At 37.7% G+C, this 20,628-nt stretch overlaps 2 protein-coding genes across 6 annotated transcripts; one reads left to right on the top strand and one right to left on the bottom strand.

Annotated features, from left to right (window-relative positions):
• Positions 1 to 598: 598 nt before the first annotated feature.
• On the top strand, positions 599 to 12,363 carry LOC140009480 (uncharacterized). Its single transcript, XM_072055165.1, has 18 exons — positions 599 to 1,179; positions 1,901 to 2,432; positions 2,804 to 3,052; positions 3,650 to 3,741; positions 5,090 to 5,299; positions 5,383 to 5,787; positions 6,684 to 6,862; positions 6,995 to 7,088; positions 7,174 to 7,230; positions 7,837 to 7,971; positions 8,096 to 8,167; positions 9,208 to 9,321; positions 9,407 to 9,568; positions 9,688 to 9,816; positions 10,066 to 10,167; positions 10,245 to 10,324; positions 10,895 to 11,044; positions 11,329 to 12,363. Exons 1-18 carry the CDS (start codon positions 682 to 684, stop codon positions 11,912 to 11,914), a joined length of 3,846 nt encoding a protein of 1,281 aa, XP_071911266.1. The 5' UTR covers positions 599 to 681; the 3' UTR covers positions 11,915 to 12,363.
• Positions 12,364 to 12,739: 376 nt separating this feature from the next.
• LOC140009481 (3-oxoacyl-[acyl-carrier-protein] synthase II, chloroplastic-like) lies at positions 12,740 to 20,255 on the bottom strand. 5 transcript variants are annotated; one of them, XM_072055169.1, is made up of 14 exons: positions 19,750 to 20,254; positions 18,620 to 18,816; positions 18,325 to 18,528; positions 17,560 to 17,670; positions 17,144 to 17,239; positions 16,935 to 16,980; positions 16,772 to 16,851; positions 16,385 to 16,453; positions 16,193 to 16,277; positions 15,206 to 15,360; positions 15,025 to 15,105; positions 13,848 to 13,907; positions 13,287 to 13,447; positions 12,740 to 13,154 (listed from the first exon to the last, which is right to left on the bottom strand). In XM_072055169.1, exons 1-13 carry the CDS (start codon positions 20,129 to 20,131, stop codon positions 13,331 to 13,333), a joined length of 1,683 nt encoding a protein of 560 aa, XP_071911270.1. In that variant the 5' UTR covers positions 20,132 to 20,254; the 3' UTR covers positions 12,740 to 13,154; positions 13,287 to 13,330. The 5 variants fall into 5 exon arrangements, with proteins under 5 accessions (XP_071911270.1, XP_071911267.1, XP_071911271.1 ...); XM_072055166.1 differs by having other exon boundaries at positions 18,620 to 18,825; positions 19,750 to 20,252; XM_072055168.1 differs by having other exon boundaries at positions 12,896 to 13,115; positions 18,620 to 18,825; positions 19,750 to 20,253.
• Between the last annotated feature and the right edge of the window lie 373 nt (positions 20,256 to 20,628).

Genomic DNA, 20,628 nt, shown 5'->3' with positions numbered 1-20,628 from the left:
TAAAAGACTAGTAGTGTATAACATCTTTTAGTGAAGGAACTCTCAAAATCAGAAACTGTTTTCTTGATGTGAAGGAACTTTTGACTTGTTTTAAGTTACTTCACTTCCTTCTATCATCAATCTTTTAAGTTATTCCTGTTCAAAATGTTTACATTGAAGCTAATGCTCCTTGGAATTTTTGTATGACAACCAATAATGTTTTTTTAAGTACTTCCAAACAATTTTTAATTACTGAAATTCCCTACGATTGGCAAATTAGTAACAGAGTTTTTCCAATTGTTTTACTTCCCGCAAATATTTGTCACTGCATGTACATAAAGTTATGATTAATGATCTTGACTGCATTAAGAATTTCAAAAGTAATATTAAAATTGTTTAGTCTCGAAGGAGTTCTTATCACATGAAATGAAAATTTCGTTTGTTTTCTTCTTTTGGTAAATGCATGAAATAAAATGTAAAATCAGGTTATTAGTGCAGATTTAAGAACTACTTGGGATGCTATTGTGGTTATGTCAGACCTAAGGGGCAGTCATGTAATTTACTTTATTTCCATATCTTCTAAACGAAATAATAATAATACTATAATGTTAATATGTTCTGTTAAACCCATTTCCACCTAAAACCCTAGCGCCACTGCCTTCCGTCACCTGCTGGCCGGCTGGGGTTTCTCACTCCCTAACAATGGAAGGCATTGAAATGGACGACCCCCAATTCCCACACGATGACGTATGCGCTGAAATTCTCTCACAATTCGGCGACGCTGCAAACGAGCATCACCTCCACGTATGCACGGCCATCGGTGCAATGACGCTGGAGTTAAAGGAACAAAATCTCCCGCTCAAACCCCTCTCCTACTTCTGCGCCACCTGTTCTTCTCTCCACCGCCTCTCTTCGGCATCCGAAACGGAAACTCCCGGCCACCTCGTTGATGCCCTAATTACGATTTTGTCTGTCGTCACTGGGAAGTCTAATAACGCGGTTCTGAGGAAGAAATTTGGTTACTTGTCGGACCTTTTGATTCGGATTCTTCGGGTCAAGTCGGTTGGTCCCAATGGGATTGTTCCGGGTCTGAAGTGCGTCTCGCATTTGTTGGCTGCAGCAAAGGAGAAATTCAGCTGGTCTGATATGGCTCAGCTTTACGGAGTTCTAGTTGCTTGCATAACCGATGATAGAACAAAGGTCAGCCAAAAATAATAAATTAAGCAATCATTAACTTAAAATTTCAATAAACTTGTTGCTTTTGAGGTTTTTCAACGCCTTTTATGCATTTCATTTTGACCGTACTAGAGTATATCATATCAATATATTGGAATTTTGGTGTTAAAGTTTACTTCTTTTAGTTGTGTTTTCAATTTTTCTTTGGGTGTTTTCAATTGTTAATCCTGTTAAGTTATGAGCGTCTGTCCTTTCAGTTATTGTAAACTGTGAGTAACAAAATGTTGATGGGTTTGTAGCAGGAGCATGAATTATTCAGTAGCGAGGTTGATTCTTTAAATTTGTGTATTAGTTAAGAAGGATGTCAAGTATACTAGGATACAACTTTGAGCATGTGAAATGCTTAGTGCATCTGAATTAGAATAGGTGTTGTCCACCAAAGAAAGCAATAGAGCTTTTATGATATACTGGCGAAAGACGCAAGCGCAATCAAAGTGCTTCAGGGATTTGTCTTGTTATGATAACCAAATTATCTCCTTTCTCCATTAGCTTTGCAGTTACATGGTCGAGATAAAGTCCAGACACTGAAAAGATATAGACGTGTGTTAAAGGGAAAAAAAAAACATTTTGCTCTGTTTGATAAGAGGGAAAAACTGTGAATAGGAGTCAAAGCTTATTGATTCTCAAGTATTCATATGTTTAAGACATATTCAGTTGTACTGAATGTTGTTTTTACCATATGCAGGTAAGAAAGCAGGCACATGCATGTCTACGTGAAGTCTTGATATTGTATCGTATGTCTCCACTGCATGCTGCATTGCTGACACCAGCTAGTGAAGCCATATTGAAAGTTTTTGAACGGTCTCTTCTGCTAGCTGGAGGATCCAATTCAAACGTTTCTGAAGTCCCCAGAGGAGCACAGGAGGTTCTGTATGTTCTTGATGCTCTGAAAGTTTGTCTCCCTTGCATGTCTGGAAAGTCTTCAACCAACATCTTGAAGAACTTCAAATCTCTCTTGGATTTAAAACAACCTCTTCTCACTAGGCGAATAACAGATTGTCTGAATGCAATTTGTCTCAACCCACCTGGAGAAGTTTCCCCTGAAGCCCTTCTTGACCTTTTATGCTCCTTGGCAACTTCAGTCTCTTCAAATGAAACATCTGCTGAGAGCATGACATTTACAGCTCGATTGTTAGATGTTGGGATAAGAAAAGTTTATTCTCTTAACAGGCATATTTGTGTTGTTAAGCTTCCTATTGTATTCAATGCCCTCAGTGGTAGGTTATTCTTCTTGTTTGGAAAACTTTAAGTCCCGTCGGTCGTTATTCATATATATCTTCTTGTCATGCTTTAGCACTCTTGGTTTACTGATTTTGATACTTTGAAACTCCTGTATGACTATGAAAAGAAAAGCTAACATGGGAAAGCTCTTATTATTGACACCGTAATCAAGCTAGTTTAGAAAATCCTAAAGTTTGAGCAAGAAAATAAAATGATTTGCTTATAAAGGCATTAATGAAGTAGATTAACGTAGCATAGAATTTTTGTTTTCCTCAACAAATGGTTTCAACAAACCAATTCAAAAGTTTGATAGTAGAAATTTGATCTGTTGTTGGTTAGTTTCTTATGTGATATTTGGCTTCTGCAGATATTTTGGCTTCTGAACACGAGGAGGCTGTATTAGCAGCAATGCATGCATACAAGAGCCTGATAGATGCATGCGTTGATGAAAAGTTGGTCAAACAGGGTGTCGACCAGGTTATGTCAAACGCAAGGCAATCTGTGCCAACTATCATTGAAAAGGTGTGTGCAATTGTTGGAAGATTAGTTGACTATAATTTCTCTGCTGTCTGGGATGTGTCATTACAAGTTATCTCAGCAATGTTCTATAAATTAGGTAAGTGCATTCCTTTATCTTCTGTCTACTTCAATTTGGCATCATTTTTTGGCTCTACAGGACAGATATACGTGTTGCTATTGTCAGTCGCCCATAGTGCACAGGTCTCCTGGCAGTACTACATAGCATAGTGCACACAACGTTCCAAGTGCTTATGACACAGTATGAAATTAAAGCAAATACAAATAAATTCTTATAAGAAGTTTCATTGAATCTAATAAAGAGTTGACTATTAACCTATCCCTAATCTTCACAATAGCACAGCACAAATGTATAAATAACACTACACCGGGGCTGTTTCTGCCATGTACCACTTGTAACTAGGATTGCTAATTGACCAGAATTACATAGGAAGGTCTTACCCTTCCCCACAAAAACCAAATTGAAGGATGAAATACTTTTTGTTATTTTATGTACATAGTAAATTTTTTCCGGCTTCCACTTTAGTATGGTATACGTATATAAGCACATAGATATAATGCCACCATCTTTATTTTTCTTCAAGTTTTATTTTTTTCCAAGTATGTAATTCTTATATAACCCAGTGAAATAATGTCAGAAATCTGTACTGATGTGTGGCCAAAATGCATTTTTCAGGCCAATATGCATCATATTTTTTAAGTGGTACACTTCAGAGCTTGGCAGATATGCAAAAGTTGCCAGATGAGGACTTCCCATTCAGAAAACAGGTGGGTTTTTTTTTTCTCTTACACCATTGTGTTATTGGCTTACATACATAAGATGAGGAATAACCCTGGTTCTTTTTGGTTTGAAGATTATTTGGAAAAACTTGCATTTTTTACTCTTGCACTTTTTTGATGTGATGTGAGATAAAAAGGTGGTTGGTAAATGTTTTTGGGGAATACTAAGGTGCGTGTTTGGATTGGTGCTATTTGGAAAAAAATTTTAGGATAATCTGTAGAATTTTTTGCAACGTGACATGTGTGAGTCAAAAAGATGGTTGGCGTGATAGAAAAGTTGTTGGAAAACATGTTTACGATGCAAGCAAATAATTTTTCCAATTAATGTGGTACCCAAACACTCCCAAGGGAAATATTTTCTAAATAATGATTTTCAAATGAACCCACTTGTTTCATTATTCTTCCTTGTTGCAGTTCTGGTCTCTTAGTATTTTGTCTCCTAGGAAAAGTTGTCATTTTTATTTGAGAATTGTGCTGTCCTACAAAATACCTCTGCCCTGAGAATGGACCGCAATCGATCCTGATCATGTGCTAAATTTAAAGTTGGTCATGGATTCAAAGTGAATAGATTTTTGAAGAAGTCTAGATACCTCATTAGGATTGTGCCTCCAATGGAATATTTTCCCTTTTTTGTTCAATGATTTTTTTAATTGTTTCCTTGGCACCTACTGTACCCACCATAATATTCAGCTCTGCAAAATCTGATACAGATTTTATCTAAGTCTAGGTGCCTTAAGACATGATTCTAGCTCATTTTCTTCTATCTATGCGTGTTCTTGGAAAACTTTCTATCATCTATTCATGTGTTTTGCTTTCTCTTTGTTATTGATTGAAAAGCTTCTGTATCCTGGTCTTATATTGTGGTGCTTTGCAGTCGTAACATGCTAACATTTTGATGAATGCAAATATGAGATATGTGGTGCTTACCTTGATTATTTCTAAGAAAAAGCATATACTTTTGCATGCAATGGTGAAATCCTTGGCTAGCTGACCATGAGAAAGCCCCTCTTTTTAACCTGAAATTATTTCTATGTTTTGGAGATTTTAATAGTTGGTCTGATAGATAGAGTCTCAATAAACATACGATAATATGTGATGTCACTAAGTGCTTTTAGTTCTAGCTTATAAGTTATGGATATTTATATAAGCTGCTGGGTAAAAGCTAGTAATGTGCTATATGGACGGTTTCTGTAAAATTTTAGATGAGAAGACTGCCTACGGGAGAGGTAATTGGTGGATCTTATTTGTACAGACTTCTATCATTTTTGCTTCTTTGTGTTCAGCATATGACAGGTGTTCAATTATCATCTGATATCTAGTTTTCTTGTTGATTAAGCTGCATGAATGTGTTGGATCTGCACTTCGCGCAATGGGACCTGAAACATTTTTGAGCATTTTACCACTCAAGTTGGATTCTGAAGTCCTAACTGAGGCGAATCTTTGGTTATTTCCAATTTTGAAGCAATATATTGTTGGTGCTCGGTTAAGCTTCTTTACTGAGTCAATTTTACCCATGATTGGAGCCATGTCACGAAAGTCAGCATTGGTATGATATTTTGATGCTAATGTTCCTTCTAGCCGCCTCCTAATTCGTGTTGCAGAGTCTTTATTTTCATTTGCTTGTGCCAGCTTGAACGAGAAGGAAAAGTTTATTCAGCTAGGAGTATAGATGGAATTGTATACTCCTTGTGGTCCTTGCTGCCATCTTTTTGCAATTACCCTCAAGATACGGCTGAGAGCTTTAGGGATCTGGAGAAAGCACTTTGTTCTGCGCTTCGTGAAGAACCTGATGTTTGGGGCATAATATGCTCCAGTTTGCAAATCCTTGTTCAGCAGAATAGGGGACATCTGGAAGGAAAAGAGGACATGTCCATCTTTGACCTAAGTGTTCCAGAACAACGAGCAATTGCACTTTACAATCCACAAGTTGCAGCCGATAATTTAAGTGTCTTGAGGTCCTCTGCTCGCGAATTGTTATCTGTTATGTCGGGAGTCTTCTTGAAAGCTCCCAAAGATATTAGTGGCTCTATACAGGTCATTACTTCACAAAATTTTACATCTCCGAGTTGTAACTCAGTATTTCCTCTAAAGGTTGCATTGAATGAGGATATTTTGTTCACATTTTACAGTATAACTTTGAATTAGCTTCCAATTTAAATTGACTGTCCATCAAGTTGTGCAATGTTATGAGTTCATCTCAAATAGAGACTGGAGTATGGTTTTAGAATTGAAATTAGAAATTGCGCTGTCTAAGTCAGAACTCAAGATTGGTTGGCTTTTAGATTGTAGGTTACATTTTCTTGGAATTCAGGGGGTGCTGTCTGTGTTTTCAATTTGAAGATGCTTTCCAAATGTGAATATCCAAACTCTTTAAACAGTGAACTTGACTCTGTCTTGTGCCATATCTCATTTCAAACAAAATTATGGCATTCTTTTTTATTGTGCAAAACTAGGATGGTGATGAAGATAACAATCTTTTCTCTTACGTTTTATCATGGTACTTAAGAGTCTTTGAGAATTTTGAGGAAGCAGCAAGTAGATGAGAGGTTTTTCTTTTGGTCTTAGTTTTAAGCAACACCTCATTCAAAGTATATAGTGTGTTATTTACTTACTTTGATAGTAATTCAATATCTATTTTTTTGTTTGATACCTTTTATGAATTTTGAAAATTTTGAGGAAGCGTTGGTGGGTAACATAGTTCTCAACAGTTAGTGGAGTTCTTAAATGGGTTTGCTTATGCTCTTGATGTCTAGTAGAAATATAATACATAGTTAATAATTTTGCTGTTTCACTTTATGGTATCATTGCCAATTTTTTCCTTATAAATAGAGAAAAGGAAAACTTGTTGAATCTCATTTCCTGAACATGTGTTTAAATCCCCTTCTAACCTTGTCGAGTTTGATGAATTGTATAATTGGTATGTTTTACAGAGTACAATAGGAGAGCTTGCTTCTGTGTCAGAAAAAGAGGTAGTTGCAAGGTTCTTTAGGACCACAATGCAGAAGCTTTTGAAGGTGACTCAAGAGGCAAGTAAAGCGGAAAACTTTAGAAACTCCAAATCGATGCAGGTTGATGACATTTCTGGTGAAAGCTCGGTGTCAACAGCAAGGTGGGTTCTTTGTTTAGATTCTGCAATTGTATGCCACTTTGTGACTCACAGAAAATTGACTGGAATGAATGAGCTGCTATGAAAGTCTATGTTATTTTTGACTTTCTATTGTTTGGTTTGTTGTATGTACAGGGCACAGTTATTTGAACTGGCCGTTTCACTTTTGCCTGGCTTGGATGCCAAAGAAATTGATCTTCTATTTATTGCTATAAAGCCTGGATTAAAGGTCAAATGTCTCCTCTTCTTACATAAATTTCATGAAAGAAGAAAATTTCTGCATTTTGACTATTGTAGAAAAAATTTGAGTGCAGGATGTTGAGGGCTTAATTCAAAAGAAGTGTTACAAAGTTCTTTCCATTATTCTCCGGGTAATGCTTCCCTTTTCCCCCTTTTACTCTGACTACTCTGCTGCTGGGATCACTATAAAAAAGATCATTTAGTTGTTTGATGTGGTCAAACTGTTTGTGACTTTTTATTTAAAAAAAATAGTATGCCATAGGTGGAGGCTTTAAACATGTATTGCAAGAAAGTTCTCTCTTTTTTATAGCACTTTTATCAAGGATTTGCAAAGGAGTGGTATTAGACTGGTTGCAAGTTTGACCTTCTGTAGTACAAGACTCTGTTTAGATTAATGAATAATCTCTAGGGAAGCAATGGTAGTGAGAAATCTTGACAAATTTTTGGAAACTGGACATATCTTGTTACCAGGAACATTGACGTACTGTAGCTTCTTAGACACTGCAGGGTACATGAGTGATGTTCATTTTGGATGCGAGTACCTTCATTCTGCCCCCCCAACAAGCCAAACAGAAATTAAATCCATATAGCAGCAGGAGGGGAGAGGGGGGGGGTGAATAACATTTGTGTTTGCTGTGTTGGATATGGATAAATTTAATATAAAAGTGATGAGTTGTGCTCCACTTATACAATTTTCAAATATATGTGAACTTATAAGCCTTCTATTTTTTTCACAGAACTCAGATGAATTTATTTCGAGAAAGCTTGAAGAGCTGCTTAATCTGATGATTGAGGTTCTTCCTTATTGTCATTTCTCGGCCAAGCGTCATAGGCTTGACTGTCTGTATTTCTTGATTGTCCATATGTCAAAGGTGATTAGCAAGATCTTGAAATTCATTTACTTGCAAAAATCTTGTTGCTGAGAATGCATGGAAGAATTGTTTGTCTGAACTCGAGCATGAGAATTTATCTGCACTTCTACACCTTTGGCTGCAGGATTTATCTGGGCAGAATCAGCGTGACATCATCTCTTCTTTCCTGACTGAAATAGTTCTTGCACTGAAAGAGGTATAGCTTCTTAACTGCCATAATCTTCTTTAGTTTTTGCTGTATTTGGTTTGTTGGTTTCCCGACTGATATGGTAATTGCATTGAAAGAGGTACGGCATCTTAATCGCCATGACCTTCAGTTTTCTGCTGTATTTGGTTATTGTATTATTATAAGGGGAGATTTTGAAATCCAAAGTTTCTTGAGTTGCTTGTCTTGCAGTGTCTAATTGAAGAGTTGTTCTTGGTTGTCTTGCTATGTTTTAGTATAGCTTGGTATGGCATGCTGTTCGGGATATTGATGAGGTGGTTTTGTAGCGAGGCTTCACTGGGTGGTTGAGAGGTGTCAACAATCATGGGAAAAATGGCTTGTAATGGTGAATTTTTGGGGAAAGGGGAGGAGGTTCAGGTAGTGAAGAAGGTGTGGTGGTTTCAGTAGAAGTGGAATGTGAGGCATGACTTATGGTACCCACTGCCATTCCAATATACACAGCTAATTGATAAAAGTAGAATCCACTACTTGGGTTTTAACATTGTAGTAGGGGCTAAGTACACGTGTCATATCTGACAAGTAAAATTATGTTCCTTATGATTTTCAAATTACAATGACTTCACGTTTTACTTCTCATATCCTTCCTAATTTTAATTTCAGCGACTTCTCTTCCTGTGGTCCTTCTAACATTGGTTTGGAATTGTAAGCATAGTTAATGTTGACATGATCATTTATGGAAGGTTCAATTGCATATTATTCGTAATCTCAAAAGCTACAGACACACTTGGTGATCATGACAAACCTGGGGAATGCAGTTCTAGAATTGGATACTAATTTATAATAGTTTTGCTTGGACAAATATGGTATTACTTCGGATTATCATTCTTTTTTCTTGAGTGAGGGGGGATATATATATATATATATTTTGGGGGGGGGGGGGGGGGGGGAGGGGGGAGAGAGAGAGAGGTTTCTACTGTAAGTGTGTGCACATTCTGTGAAACCTGGCTTACAGCTTAATGCAGTTTTAGATACAGTAAAAACGTCTCATTTGCTTGTATCCTATCTCCTAGGTCAATAAAAGAACAAGAAATAGAGCATATGATATTCTGGTTCAAATTGGACACATATATGGGGATGAAGATAAAGGGGGCAGAAAAGAAGACCTGCACCAGTTTTTTAACATGGTACAGAATCTTGGAGTTCTTACCTATTGAAATATTTCAATTTTGTCTGTTTTCCATCTTAAAGATGCATATCTTACTGTAATAGGTTGCTGGAGGATTGGCTGGAGAGACCCCTCAAATGATTAGTGCAGCTGTGAAGGGTTTAGCTCGCTTGGCTTATGAGTTTAGCGATCTTGTTTCTGTTACTTATACAGTTCTTCCATCCATGTTTCTCCTCCTCCAGAGAAAGAACAAGGAAATAATCAAGGTTTGCTTTACCAAATAGATAGCTACACTTGTGTTGATGTAACCTTTGTTGTAACCAGTTAATCTTCAGGTTGTCAATCATGAAATACTGTGATCCTCTAATATTTGCTTCTAATGTAGGCTAGTCTAGGATTGTTGAAAGTGCTGGTCGCTAAGTCCCAGGTTGAATGGTTGCAAACACACTTAAAAGGAATGGTGGAGGGCCTATTGAATTGGCAAGATAGCAGGAAGAACCATTTCAAAGCAAAGGTTTGTCTTTCCTTTCCTTCTGATTGCTTCTTGCTTAAATTTGGAATCTAATTTCTTGGTTGGGTAAGGTTCACATATTTTTGCACATGGGAAAGCACTACGCATCCTATTTTTGTTTTAACTTCAGTGAGGCCATTTTGAAAACTAAATGAATTTTGTAATATTTTTTACACAAATTGGAAATTTTTCTTATTTTTCTCATTCAACATTACTTCACTTTGTACATCAGACCTGACTTTCTTCGCGCAGGTTAAAATGCTATTTGAAATGCTTATCAAAAAATGTGGTTTGGAGGCTGTTAAAGAAGTCATGCCTGAAGAACACGTGAAACTTCTTACCAACATAAGAAAGGTTTGTTGGAGATTGCCTGAAGAAAAGTGTTTTTGAAAGGCTTGATCAGGAACATTTATCATATTATGATCATGCAGATTAAGGAGCGCAAGGAAAGGAAACTTGCTTCCAACTCCGAGGAATCCAGATCTCATCAGTCAAAAGCTACTACATCCAGGTTTTTCTTTCTTCCATCTTTGTGAGCCTTTGAGCTTGGAAGCATGCTGGTATTACTCTGTTTCTGTACAAAATAGGCATTAAGCTTGTTTAATGTAGAGAGATTTAATGTATTTACTGCATTTTTACAAGAAATTCTAAGCTTGACAAGCACAGAATTAGGAAACCTAACAACTAAGCTTCATCGTTGTGAATTTGGTAAGGTACCACCCTTTGGAGTTTGTATAAGTTTAACTAGGATTTTATTGTTGCTGTAGCCGAGCTTGTTGACTCTGGAAATATACTTTAAGCACCTATATCCAAGTTCTCTCTCTCTATCTCTCTCTCTCTCTGTGGGGCAACCCTAGTACAGGGTTTAGAATTGAGCAAGAATTTAGAGTAATATATGCTAAGGAAATTATTAAATGGACTTGGATAAAAGCATTATTGAAACGTTTGAGCAAGTCTTATAGCTGATTTTAGTAACATGTTGTAACAGTCGTGGTGATTCATTGGCAATACAAAGATAGTATGGTTCCTCACATAATCAGTCGTATACTTCTTTGTGACAAATTTTTCAATCTTTTTACAGGCGGAGTAAATGGAATCATACCAGGATATTTTCTGATTTTGATGCTGAAGGAAGTGAGAACAGTGATACCGATTTCATGGATGTGAAGACACTTAATGGCCGGAAGATGGACACGTCATCAGTGTCAAAATCCAAAGCATCGTCACATAGGTCAGTTTATGGACATTTAGCTTTTTACATCTTTTTAAACCAAGACCACATGAAAGGTTTAGGATGGCAGTTTCATGCTCGTTAGTGAGACAGTGATACGTACTCCGAACTGTTAAAAAGTAGAATCTGTATGTTTTGATCATCATTAGGTCTGTTTCTGAACCTGGGGTTTCTATACTAGCCAATTGACTAATAATAAGAAGTTTAATATTTGCATTAGAGCGCTTTCGCTTTAAGCTTTCAATTAACAGTAATCTGAAAAGTACTTATGTGCAAACATCTAGGACGCGTAAAGCTACCAAGGGCTTGCAGGAAGACTTGCTTGACCAAGTAGATGATGAACCACTCGATCTGCTGGATCGACAAAAGACAAGATCGGCTCTTCGATCATCCAAGCATCTAAAAAGAAAACCTGAATTGGACGATGAGTTAGAAATAGATGCTGAAGGACGGTTGATTATCCACGAAGGTGATAAGAAACAGAAGACAAAAAGAAATGTGTCATCTGACCCTGACACAGATGAAAAGAGCCATGCAGATAGTCATTTGTCAATAAATTCACGAAATACCCAGAAGCGAAGGAAGACATCCGAGTCTGGGTGGGCTTACACTGGTAATGAGTATTCAAGCAAGAAGGCTGGTGGGGATTTGAAGAGGAAGGATAAACTTGAGCCGTATGCTTATTGGCCACTTGACCGCAAGATGTTGAGCCGGAGGCCTGAGCACAAGGCTGCCGCAAGAAAAGGCATGGCTAGTGTGGTGAAGCTGACAAAGAAGCTCGAAGGTAGGAGTGTCTCAAGTGCACTTTCCATGAAGGCAGTAAAATTGAAGAAGCATAAGAAGAAGGATGGCCAGAAGAAGACTAGGTAGATGTGAAACATAATTTTTTTCAGCCAGTGGAAGAAAGCTGGAAGGTACCGTGGTGGTTTTTTTGTACTTATGCCATGGCGGTCTGCTTTTATCGAGACTAGAGTCGTCAAAAAGAGATGCAATTGTGTGTGCTGCCGGCTGCTGAAGATTTTACACAGGAATTGATTTTTAATTAGCTCCGGCTGTCATTTGGTTTGGTTCATGAAGGATCGAAGGGGAATTTCTCATGTTGGTCTCTGCTTCTATAACTAGAGGCACGAGGGATAGGATATTTTCAATGATCCTAATGATCATACGTGCTTTTGTTTTCGATATTGTACGTGATATGGTATCAAACCGGGAGAAAATGTATTCTTCATGTATATATGCACGTGTTTACAGATAGTTTTGTGGAAAAAAAGGGAAATCCAGCTATATTAGCAATAAAGAATATATTGATTTTTAGAACAGTGACAAGCCAAAATGGGCAAGTGCATTCTGGCTGAAGCATGTCTACTTGATATAGTTATTCATTTATCATCATTGAATTCCAACAATTGTCTTTGGTATTATTGGCATTTACAGCATTTTATTTACTGCTGCAAAGTAATGATTTTGCAGATTTACAACGAGGGCAGACTCACATTTGAGCTTAGCTTTAGTGGGTAGAAATTTGGTTTAACAAGTTCGTATTTGGAGGGATCTGGGGCCTCTACATCCGCCCCTCACCCTATTTTGAAGTAATTTTTCTGACATATTCATGGCCCAAAATAAATTCGGATGTGATGTGAGCACGAAGTGTTCGATTATGATAGTTGTTTGACTTCTTCAATTGCGTCAGTTCAATCAAAAATAAATGCCACAGGCAAATTTTTAAGATCAAAATTTAGTGATACAGGTCAGCAATAATTACTTGTACAGGGAGACGGCTAAACCAAGCACAGGCACCTTGTATATCATCGTCAAAGCCCTACAATAATTATATGCATGAAATGAAGGGAATGTCTGGAGGGAAGAAATCCAATAAAATCTGCAATAGGTTCATAGGATTCAGAGGAGCTCGTGTTTTTCCCTTGAATAGCACCCCAAAAGACCCTTTGTCCGGGCACAGGCAAACATCCAATTCGTTCGGTAAAAGGAATCCAGAGAATATCACTAAGTGCACTGTGCACTAGTATATGATGCATTCTCAGTAAAGCAGCCACAAGAGCCTTGAGGATTTCTGAAGTACTCGAAAAAGTTAAAAAGATTGAATATCTTCCTGAGAATCAAGTTACATACATATCATGTTTCTTGTGATTCACACTATCAAGAGTAAGGTCACCTCTGAGGGACAACCTCAATAGAAATATTTATGAATATGATTATTCCACGTAAACCAATGAGTACATACCTAGAGCATCACATCAGGCAGAATCAAGCCCCCCCAAAAGAAATTCACTTGTATGGAGCGAACAATATTGAAGAGTTGTGCCCACCAAATCCAAACGAGTTGGACAAAGCTATTTTAATATGAAGTCGTTCTTTCTCCGGGCCAACCAACAGTTTAGTGTCCTGATTCAAGGTATAAAAGCATCGTGTCTTGTCAGACAGACCCCGCTTGGAAACAAAATGATAGCATAAAAAGTACTCCACCCCTAAAGTCCAAAATACGTGTAAGCATGAAATGCATTTTCTTCTTCAACATAAATACAAATACATATTAAGCATTTTTACTAGCAGGATTGGCATATTATGCAAGAGAGTATGCAGGACAGTTATTAAATAGAGCAGCATCTGGATCAAATCAGCAAATGCTATAAGACAACATTTCCTGACTAAGCTAGAAATTGTTCTACAGTAACAGCAAAAACCACCATGCCATAATCCCACCAAGTCCCTTCCAAAGCAATAAAAGATGCTACAGCAGTCACTCCACAAGCAAAACTAGATACTATAAGCATTGTAAACATACCACGTCATCATCTGGGTTTTCAAGATTGATGTTTGGATGAACCCATCCTGTCCTTATAGCCTGCAAGATAAGAAATTCCAATTTATACAGTCAAGCTATTCATTATGGCATCATTTTCTATAGATAGCTCATATGAAAAACATTACTGCAAAAGAAGATGGCAAGAACAAACACTTGATCAAATACCTCAAGTGTACTACTTCAACAAACATAATGATTTCCAAGAAAACCCTTCAACAAAAGATACTAAATTATATATTTCAATTCAACAACAAAGTAGCTCAGGTTTCCAGTAAAAAGCTATAAGAGGTCCCCTTTATCATGTAAATTGACAATTATGGATTGTCTAAGAAGGTTAACATCAGAAACACTCAGTCATCTAAGGCTGCATGGAGTGCTACAAGTTATAGAATTCAAGTTAATGGACCTAGTCCATCACTAGCCTCGTCTGAAAAAAGAATAATAGGAGACACACAAAGCTGATCTTACAAGGGGAAAGTGTGAGTTAAATTACTATTGATATCCTCTTTCCACTCCATGTCGTAGCTTCCAAAGTTCATATTCCTGGACTACTGCAGTTACATACACAGCGTCTAACTTTGTAAATAATGACTACAGCACAAAGTCTGCATCTTCATGGCATTGCCAATGATCAAGAAACAGCTGGCAGAGTCTTGGGTCTCAAAAATTTGGTAGCTTGTTTCTAAACTAAAAAGCAATAACGCCTTTGATGTTCAATCAAATTCTCATGAAATTGTTGGCCGCCTAGTAAGAAGCTTCTTTTTTCATGGTTAATATCCAAAGCTGGAATCATGGCTTTCCTTTTCCTTAGCAGCCTGATAGATAACCTGGCATCTCTTTTATATTCATATCTAACTAGAATTTCTTGCTTCTGCTCACAGATAAAGAAATTATGATACAACTTCAAGATAAATAAAGAGGAAAAATATAGCACTTCCTAATAAGGCAGACAGCATGAGAGTTACATCTCAGTGTTAGCTGCAACCATAAATTCTTAAATAGATGAAAAAAAAATAATACTCACTATGAATGCAGATAAATGGCATTTCTAGCATGCCTATCATCCAAAGCATTTCCACAATCATGCAATCGAATTAAAGTTACGATCCAAAAGACACTCCAAGTTTCTCAGGAAATCATGAATAACACAAGGTACCTGAACGGTAGCAACAGCTTCAACACCCCCAGCTGCTCCTAGCAGATGGCCAATCATGGATTTTGTAGAGTTCACACGTAACTGCAGGAATTGAAAAAAAAAAAATCACAAATCAGAACCATAAAACCCAAAACTGGGAAAAAGAAAACAAATATATCATGTTATAGAAATTGAAAGTAACCTCTCGGTTCTCGCCAAAACAATGAACAAGAGCTTGATATTCCTTAAGGTCTCCTGCGGGTGTGGATGTAGCATGTGCGTTAATATAGTTTACATCTCCCCTAGACACCCCAGACTGAGACAAAGCCTTCTCTATGCACAGGATGACACCAGTTCCTGCTTATGCAAGCAAACTATAAAGGTTAAACCACAATGCCACAGAAAGTTAGTCATACACTGCAGTTAATTTGTGCACTAACTTTTTATTATTTGACCTCCATTTAAGGGTATTTATGAACCCAGCTGTGACTATATTGCTTTGAAGCAGATACAGTTTCCAGATTTTGGGATGTCAAAAGATTCTATCTCATACTCAGATATACTTAAACCAGCATAAAGTGCATCCACACCCACTTGGCTAACCACATATATCAGTTTCAGTAAAGCTCTATGCGCATCTAATGAGAACTTCTTGCCATAAAAAGTTGCAGTATTTTAGCATCAATGTCATGAATCATAAATCAGTTACCAGGAAAATATGCGAAAGAACAAATTTCTACACTGTGACTAGAAGAACATTCACTCTATCATGTCATCCACAAGATAAAACAAAACCCAGAAGTCAGAACTGGCCAACATGAATTCAATTTAATCATCCAATCATCTTTTAGATAAACCCCAAAAGTTTTCACATACATATGATCAACCCTTGGATCTTCAAGCTGCACATGACAGCTTTTGTGGGATTATTTCCACGACTAGTTCAATCCTATTTAAACAAAATATTCAAGGTTGCGTGAGCACTTTATTCCTAGAAGTTACAGCAAAATCAACAAGTACTGTTTACCACCCTTCTCTCAATGATCAAGTCAAGAGGATACACATTCTATGATTTCCAATTCATGTTTATCCAGGAAAACAAACATTCAGAATGACGAAGATTTGTAAATCCTGACACTATCCAATCTATACAGCAACATGCGGCTGAAAAAAAAGCTCAGAAGATTACCTTGTGGATGTGGCTCTGTCATGTGATAAGCGTCACAAGTAAAGCTTCCACCCAAAAACTCTGCATAAATATTTGCACCTCTTCCCTGTCCATTTGGGAATAATAAATCAACTTTGAAAAGGATAAAATGCAAGCGTTGTTGTTTCATTGACAAAAATACACAATCTGAGTAATGTCTCAACCTAGCTTTACCTTGGCATGTTCAAGTTCTTCCAGAAGTAGAACTCCAGCTCCTTCTCCCATAACAAATCCATCACGATTCTGTTAAATAAGAAAATGAAGTTTTTTGTCATGTGCCCAAAAAAATAAAAAAATAAAAAGAGAGTTATTTGTCGTACAGAAAGAAACCCGAATCAGATAATCCAATTAGATTTAATCATATAGAACTCATTTTTAAGGCATGATCACGACATTGGTAAAACTTTTTCTTGGCAAGGACAACACGAACTAGGATTAGCTATCTTACCATCCGCCTTTTTTGCTCCAGAGCTCAAGAAACAACTCAGGACTTTGTTATCGACAGTGTACAATACCAAAACTAACAGAAGGTAATATAAACATGGGATTTGAAGAAATTACACTGTCCCAAGGGCGTGAAGCTTTACTTGGGTCACTGTTTCTTTGAGAAAGTGCTCTACATGCGACAAAACCGCCCAATCCTGTAGCCAATTTTATGACATTAAAATTCAAAAACTTATGTAGCTAAAATTAATATAAATCGACAAAATAATACAATGGGTACCAATGGGTATGATGGCAGCATCTGAGCCTCCACAAAGCATCATATCCTGCATGTTCGCCATAAGTGTAAGAAAGCATGGCAAGCAGCATGATGTTTTATCTCTGTATAATTACTTGTCATAATTATTTAAAAATGATACACAAAAGTAATATCAAAACAGCTTAGATGCATCAAGCTTGACTTCACGATCAATAATGCAAGACACCTACAGCTTCTCCTCTAATGATGTGATTAGCTGCATTCAATATGCAAAAGTTGCTTGTAGCACAGGCAGTAGATATCGAATAGTTTGGACCCATCCATCCCTGTATTCAAAACAAAAGTATACAATAAGAAAGACATCAACCGCCACTGGCCATTTGGTCCAGTGGTCATCACCATTAAAGGTGATGCTGGAGGTCAGGGGTTCAATCCCTGCCTCCCACAAATTTGCCACAATTTGTGGCGGTCTTAATTGACCTTCATCGATGGAGACTGTACTCACATCGAATCCCCTCCCCTTCCCCTTAGACTAGGCTAGATTAGGTTATAGGACATCTATCGTTGCGACAAAAAAAAAGAAAGACATCAACCAGTTTAAGTAATTTCTTCAGTCAGTATTAAAAAGCATAGGAATTAAACTAACCAAATCCATGGCCAGCATGGCAGAACCCATGTTTGTGGTTGCAAAAGGTACGCAAAAAGGATTCATCTTCTTGTATGAGATCCGTAAAGCTTCAATTGCATCATTGAAAACCTGCCCCATTCACAAAAATTTCAGGAAACCTTAAAAATCAGTTAATAAATTTGGACTAGTGTTTAAAATTTCACACAATCAATGGTAAAAAAGAATTTCATGTCCTTTTTCCTATTCAACAAAGGGATGTGAGAGTCCAGATACATAGTTTATGTCAAAAGTTTTTCTAAGATCTCACAATGACAGAAGCTAAAAAGAGCACTAGTAAAAGTAGTCGTCATTTTTGTTCTCGTATTAAATGCTTCCATTATGGCCATCTCTCTTTTAGCTAAAGAAAATTGTAGAGTGGTTCAAAGGTTCAACTTTCCAGCTTAGAAAACCAGATAGTGCATGAAAACCATTGAGTTCACAAGAACCAGAGCACTGCTTAATATAATCAGTGGAAATGATGAAGGACAGTATATGTAAGAAGGTCTAGATATAAAATCTGGTCAACTCATCTAGGTAACCATCATGGTCATTACATAACATCCTTGTAAGCACTTTTACAAATTAAGCACGTATGCAGCCTTATTACCAAGTATTTAAACCAAACTATGGACACAAAAAGACAGCAATGGTTCCAATTCCTACATGTGGAGGCATTCATGAAAACCCAATATGAGATCCATCAGTCAACTCTCTACTAACAAAGACACAAAACAGAAAATTTACCTGCATCCCACCCATAGCTGAGCCAATCAACACCCCACACTTAGTTTTGTCCAGTTCATCCATAATATCTTCAGTAATTCCACCATCAGCCAATGCCTTCTTCCCTGCAGTCAGCATGTAAAGCATGAACTTATCCATTCTTTTAGAAAGTTTAGGCGCAACCCAACCATCTGTTGTGAAAGATTTGATCTCCCCAGCAATTCTCTGTTTTTGAGCATAAAGATTGAATTATATACCAGTGGTATCCACCCAAAAAAAAAAAACCAAAAAAACAGAGATCATTAAGATGACATACTGTAGGGAAATTGGAACAATCAAAAGCCTCTATCTCACTTATGCCACTAACACCTTGAAGCAAATTAGTGTAAAATACATCTGGATTATCACCAAGAGGAGTCTCTACACCCATTCCTGTCACAACCACTCTCCTTTGCTTGGTGGGAGGTTTCTTCTTTGGAGCAGCTTCCATAGTAGGCTGCACTGCTATGGCTACTGCTTTCCCTGAAATCCTCCATGTCAATAGATGGAATATAACTTACAAAGAAAAGGGCTGCACCAGAGTGGCTTAGATTGCAGAAAAAGCTAACATCATAACCATTACTGAGCGGAAGTGCAAGTTAACAAGAAGTCTAAATAGGTGAAGCAGAACCAAGCAGTGAATAGCTGCATTGATTCTAAAAGATCACATTTCTTTATGATTTTGAAGGAATTAGCATCTGGAAACCTAAATCTAGTGAACCTATACTGTTATTGCTATGCATCCTCCAATTTAATGGCAGCAACCTTGAATATAAGCCATCCACAAAGCTGCTCTGAGAGCAATTGGGTGGATGTAAATCTCACAGGACAGCATATGTGAAATGTCATTGGCTGCAAGTTAACCAATAGCAGCTCTCTCTTGCAAAGCTAATAACTTGTGCAGTTCTTCATGCATAAAGACTGAATAGCATGTTGCCACCAACCTTCTTCTCAAATACCAAACTTGTGAAAGTAGATTTCACTAATACTCCTATTTATCTAATATACTATATTGAAAAAAAAAGTTCACAATATTCAGATGATTACAATTTTCTTAAGTAACAAATGACCAAAAAAATAAAAATAATAGGAACTGAAGCCTGCCTGAGTTTTTTTTTTTTTTTTTCCTTTGGGTTACTTTTTTAAAGGAAAAAACAATGCAATAAGGCCCCCGGCACTATAGGGTCTAACACGAGCTAAGAATCCGTCTGTAATCTCTATTACCAACCCAACTGACAACAGATAAAGCTTACAGTTCAAACCAAGGCCTCACCTTTAAGTCAAGTCCAGATCCCAAACAACATAAAACCCATAACATTTAGCCAAAAGCACTAAAAACCAGCAAAAATACAATCAAACAGGCAAATAAATGGCGAAATTCAATAAAAACACGAAAACGAAGATTACCAGAATGGACAGGTTGATTGAGCTTATTGCGCCTGCCATGACCGAGAGCAAGAGCTCCGTTATCACCACCAGATAAGAAAGGGGAAGAAGAAAGGGCTAAGGAAGGAAAAGAAGAAGAACTATTCCTGCAAAAGTCAGGGCAGGGCTCAAAGGCCAAACAAGAACTCATAAGATTACGAATTCTAGAAAATTGAGGGGGGCCAGCTGCACATTTGGGCGAAATAGGAACAGCCCTCCTCCTTTTACGAGCAGCCCATTTGGTAAATCGCGAGGACAGAGATGGGTCGGAGCTCATCATCGAAATGGTCGTCTTGGAGTCATTTTCACAAGCAACTGACATGCATGCCGCCATCAGCCATGAACACACCACGGATGAAGCCATCCCTTGACCCCCCCCCCCCAACCCCACCAATAATTGCCAACCACCCACGTGAAGATTATACGTATACCGCTAATCAACCTATAAACATGCATAAAAAGTATCGAAACTTGCTGAAATGAAGTACAACAACGGAGGCGATGGAGGCACAAAAGGATGCTAAGATTGGGATGGTGAGGAGAGCGGATGGGACATTGGTTTTTCGTAAGCTTGTTAGTAGTGTATTTCTGAATCTGAGAACGCTGAGGGAGAAGCCCGGGATGCTGGGTGGTGGGATGTGGTGAATGTGCGGACTATAGAGCTGTCGTTTTGTAGCGTGCGTTCCACCGTTTGGACTGGGAGACGCCAAGTAATGTTGGGAATTAAATAATGAAATGCGAGTGTAAAGACTAGGGACTGTGATTTGTTCATTTGTTGGACAAAATCTGAGTCGTCCTTCCCCGGGGCGGGCAGCAACACGGGGCAACTCACGGCATTGTACAAGTCTAGCTAGGTATAGA

This window comes from Coffea arabica, chromosome 6e (assembly GCF_036785885.1).
Source record: "Coffea arabica cultivar ET-39 chromosome 6e, Coffea Arabica ET-39 HiFi, whole genome shotgun sequence".
In the NCBI taxonomy this organism is placed as follows: Eukaryota; Viridiplantae; Streptophyta; class Magnoliopsida; order Gentianales; family Rubiaceae; genus Coffea; species Coffea arabica.
Note: the sequence above shows the minus strand (reverse complement) of the source record. Positions and strands in the feature narration are given on the sequence as shown.

Coding starts and splice junctions, on each gene's coding strand:
- LOC140009480 (XM_072055165.1), top strand. CDS start 682: ATGGAAGGCATTGAAATGGACGACCCCCAATTCCCACACGATGACGTA. Junction 1,180..1,900: donor TAACCGATGATAGAACAAAG/GTCAGCCAAAAA, acceptor TACCATATGCAG/GTAAGAAAGCAGGCACATGC. Junction 8,168..9,207: donor TAGTTCTTGCACTGAAAGAG/GTATAGCTTCTT, acceptor CCTATCTCCTAG/GTCAATAAAAGAACAAGAAA.
- LOC140009481 (XM_072055168.1), bottom strand. CDS start 20,131: ATGGCTTCATCCGTGGTGTGTTCATGGCTGATGGCGGCATGCATGTCA. Junction 18,529..18,619: donor ATTGTTCCAATTTCCCTACA/GTATGTCATCTT, acceptor GCTCAAAAACAG/AGAATTGCTGGGGAGATCAA. Junction 16,278..16,384: donor AAGAACTTGAACATGCCAAG/GTAAAGCTAGGT, acceptor CCAAATGGACAG/GGAAGAGGTGCAAATATTTA.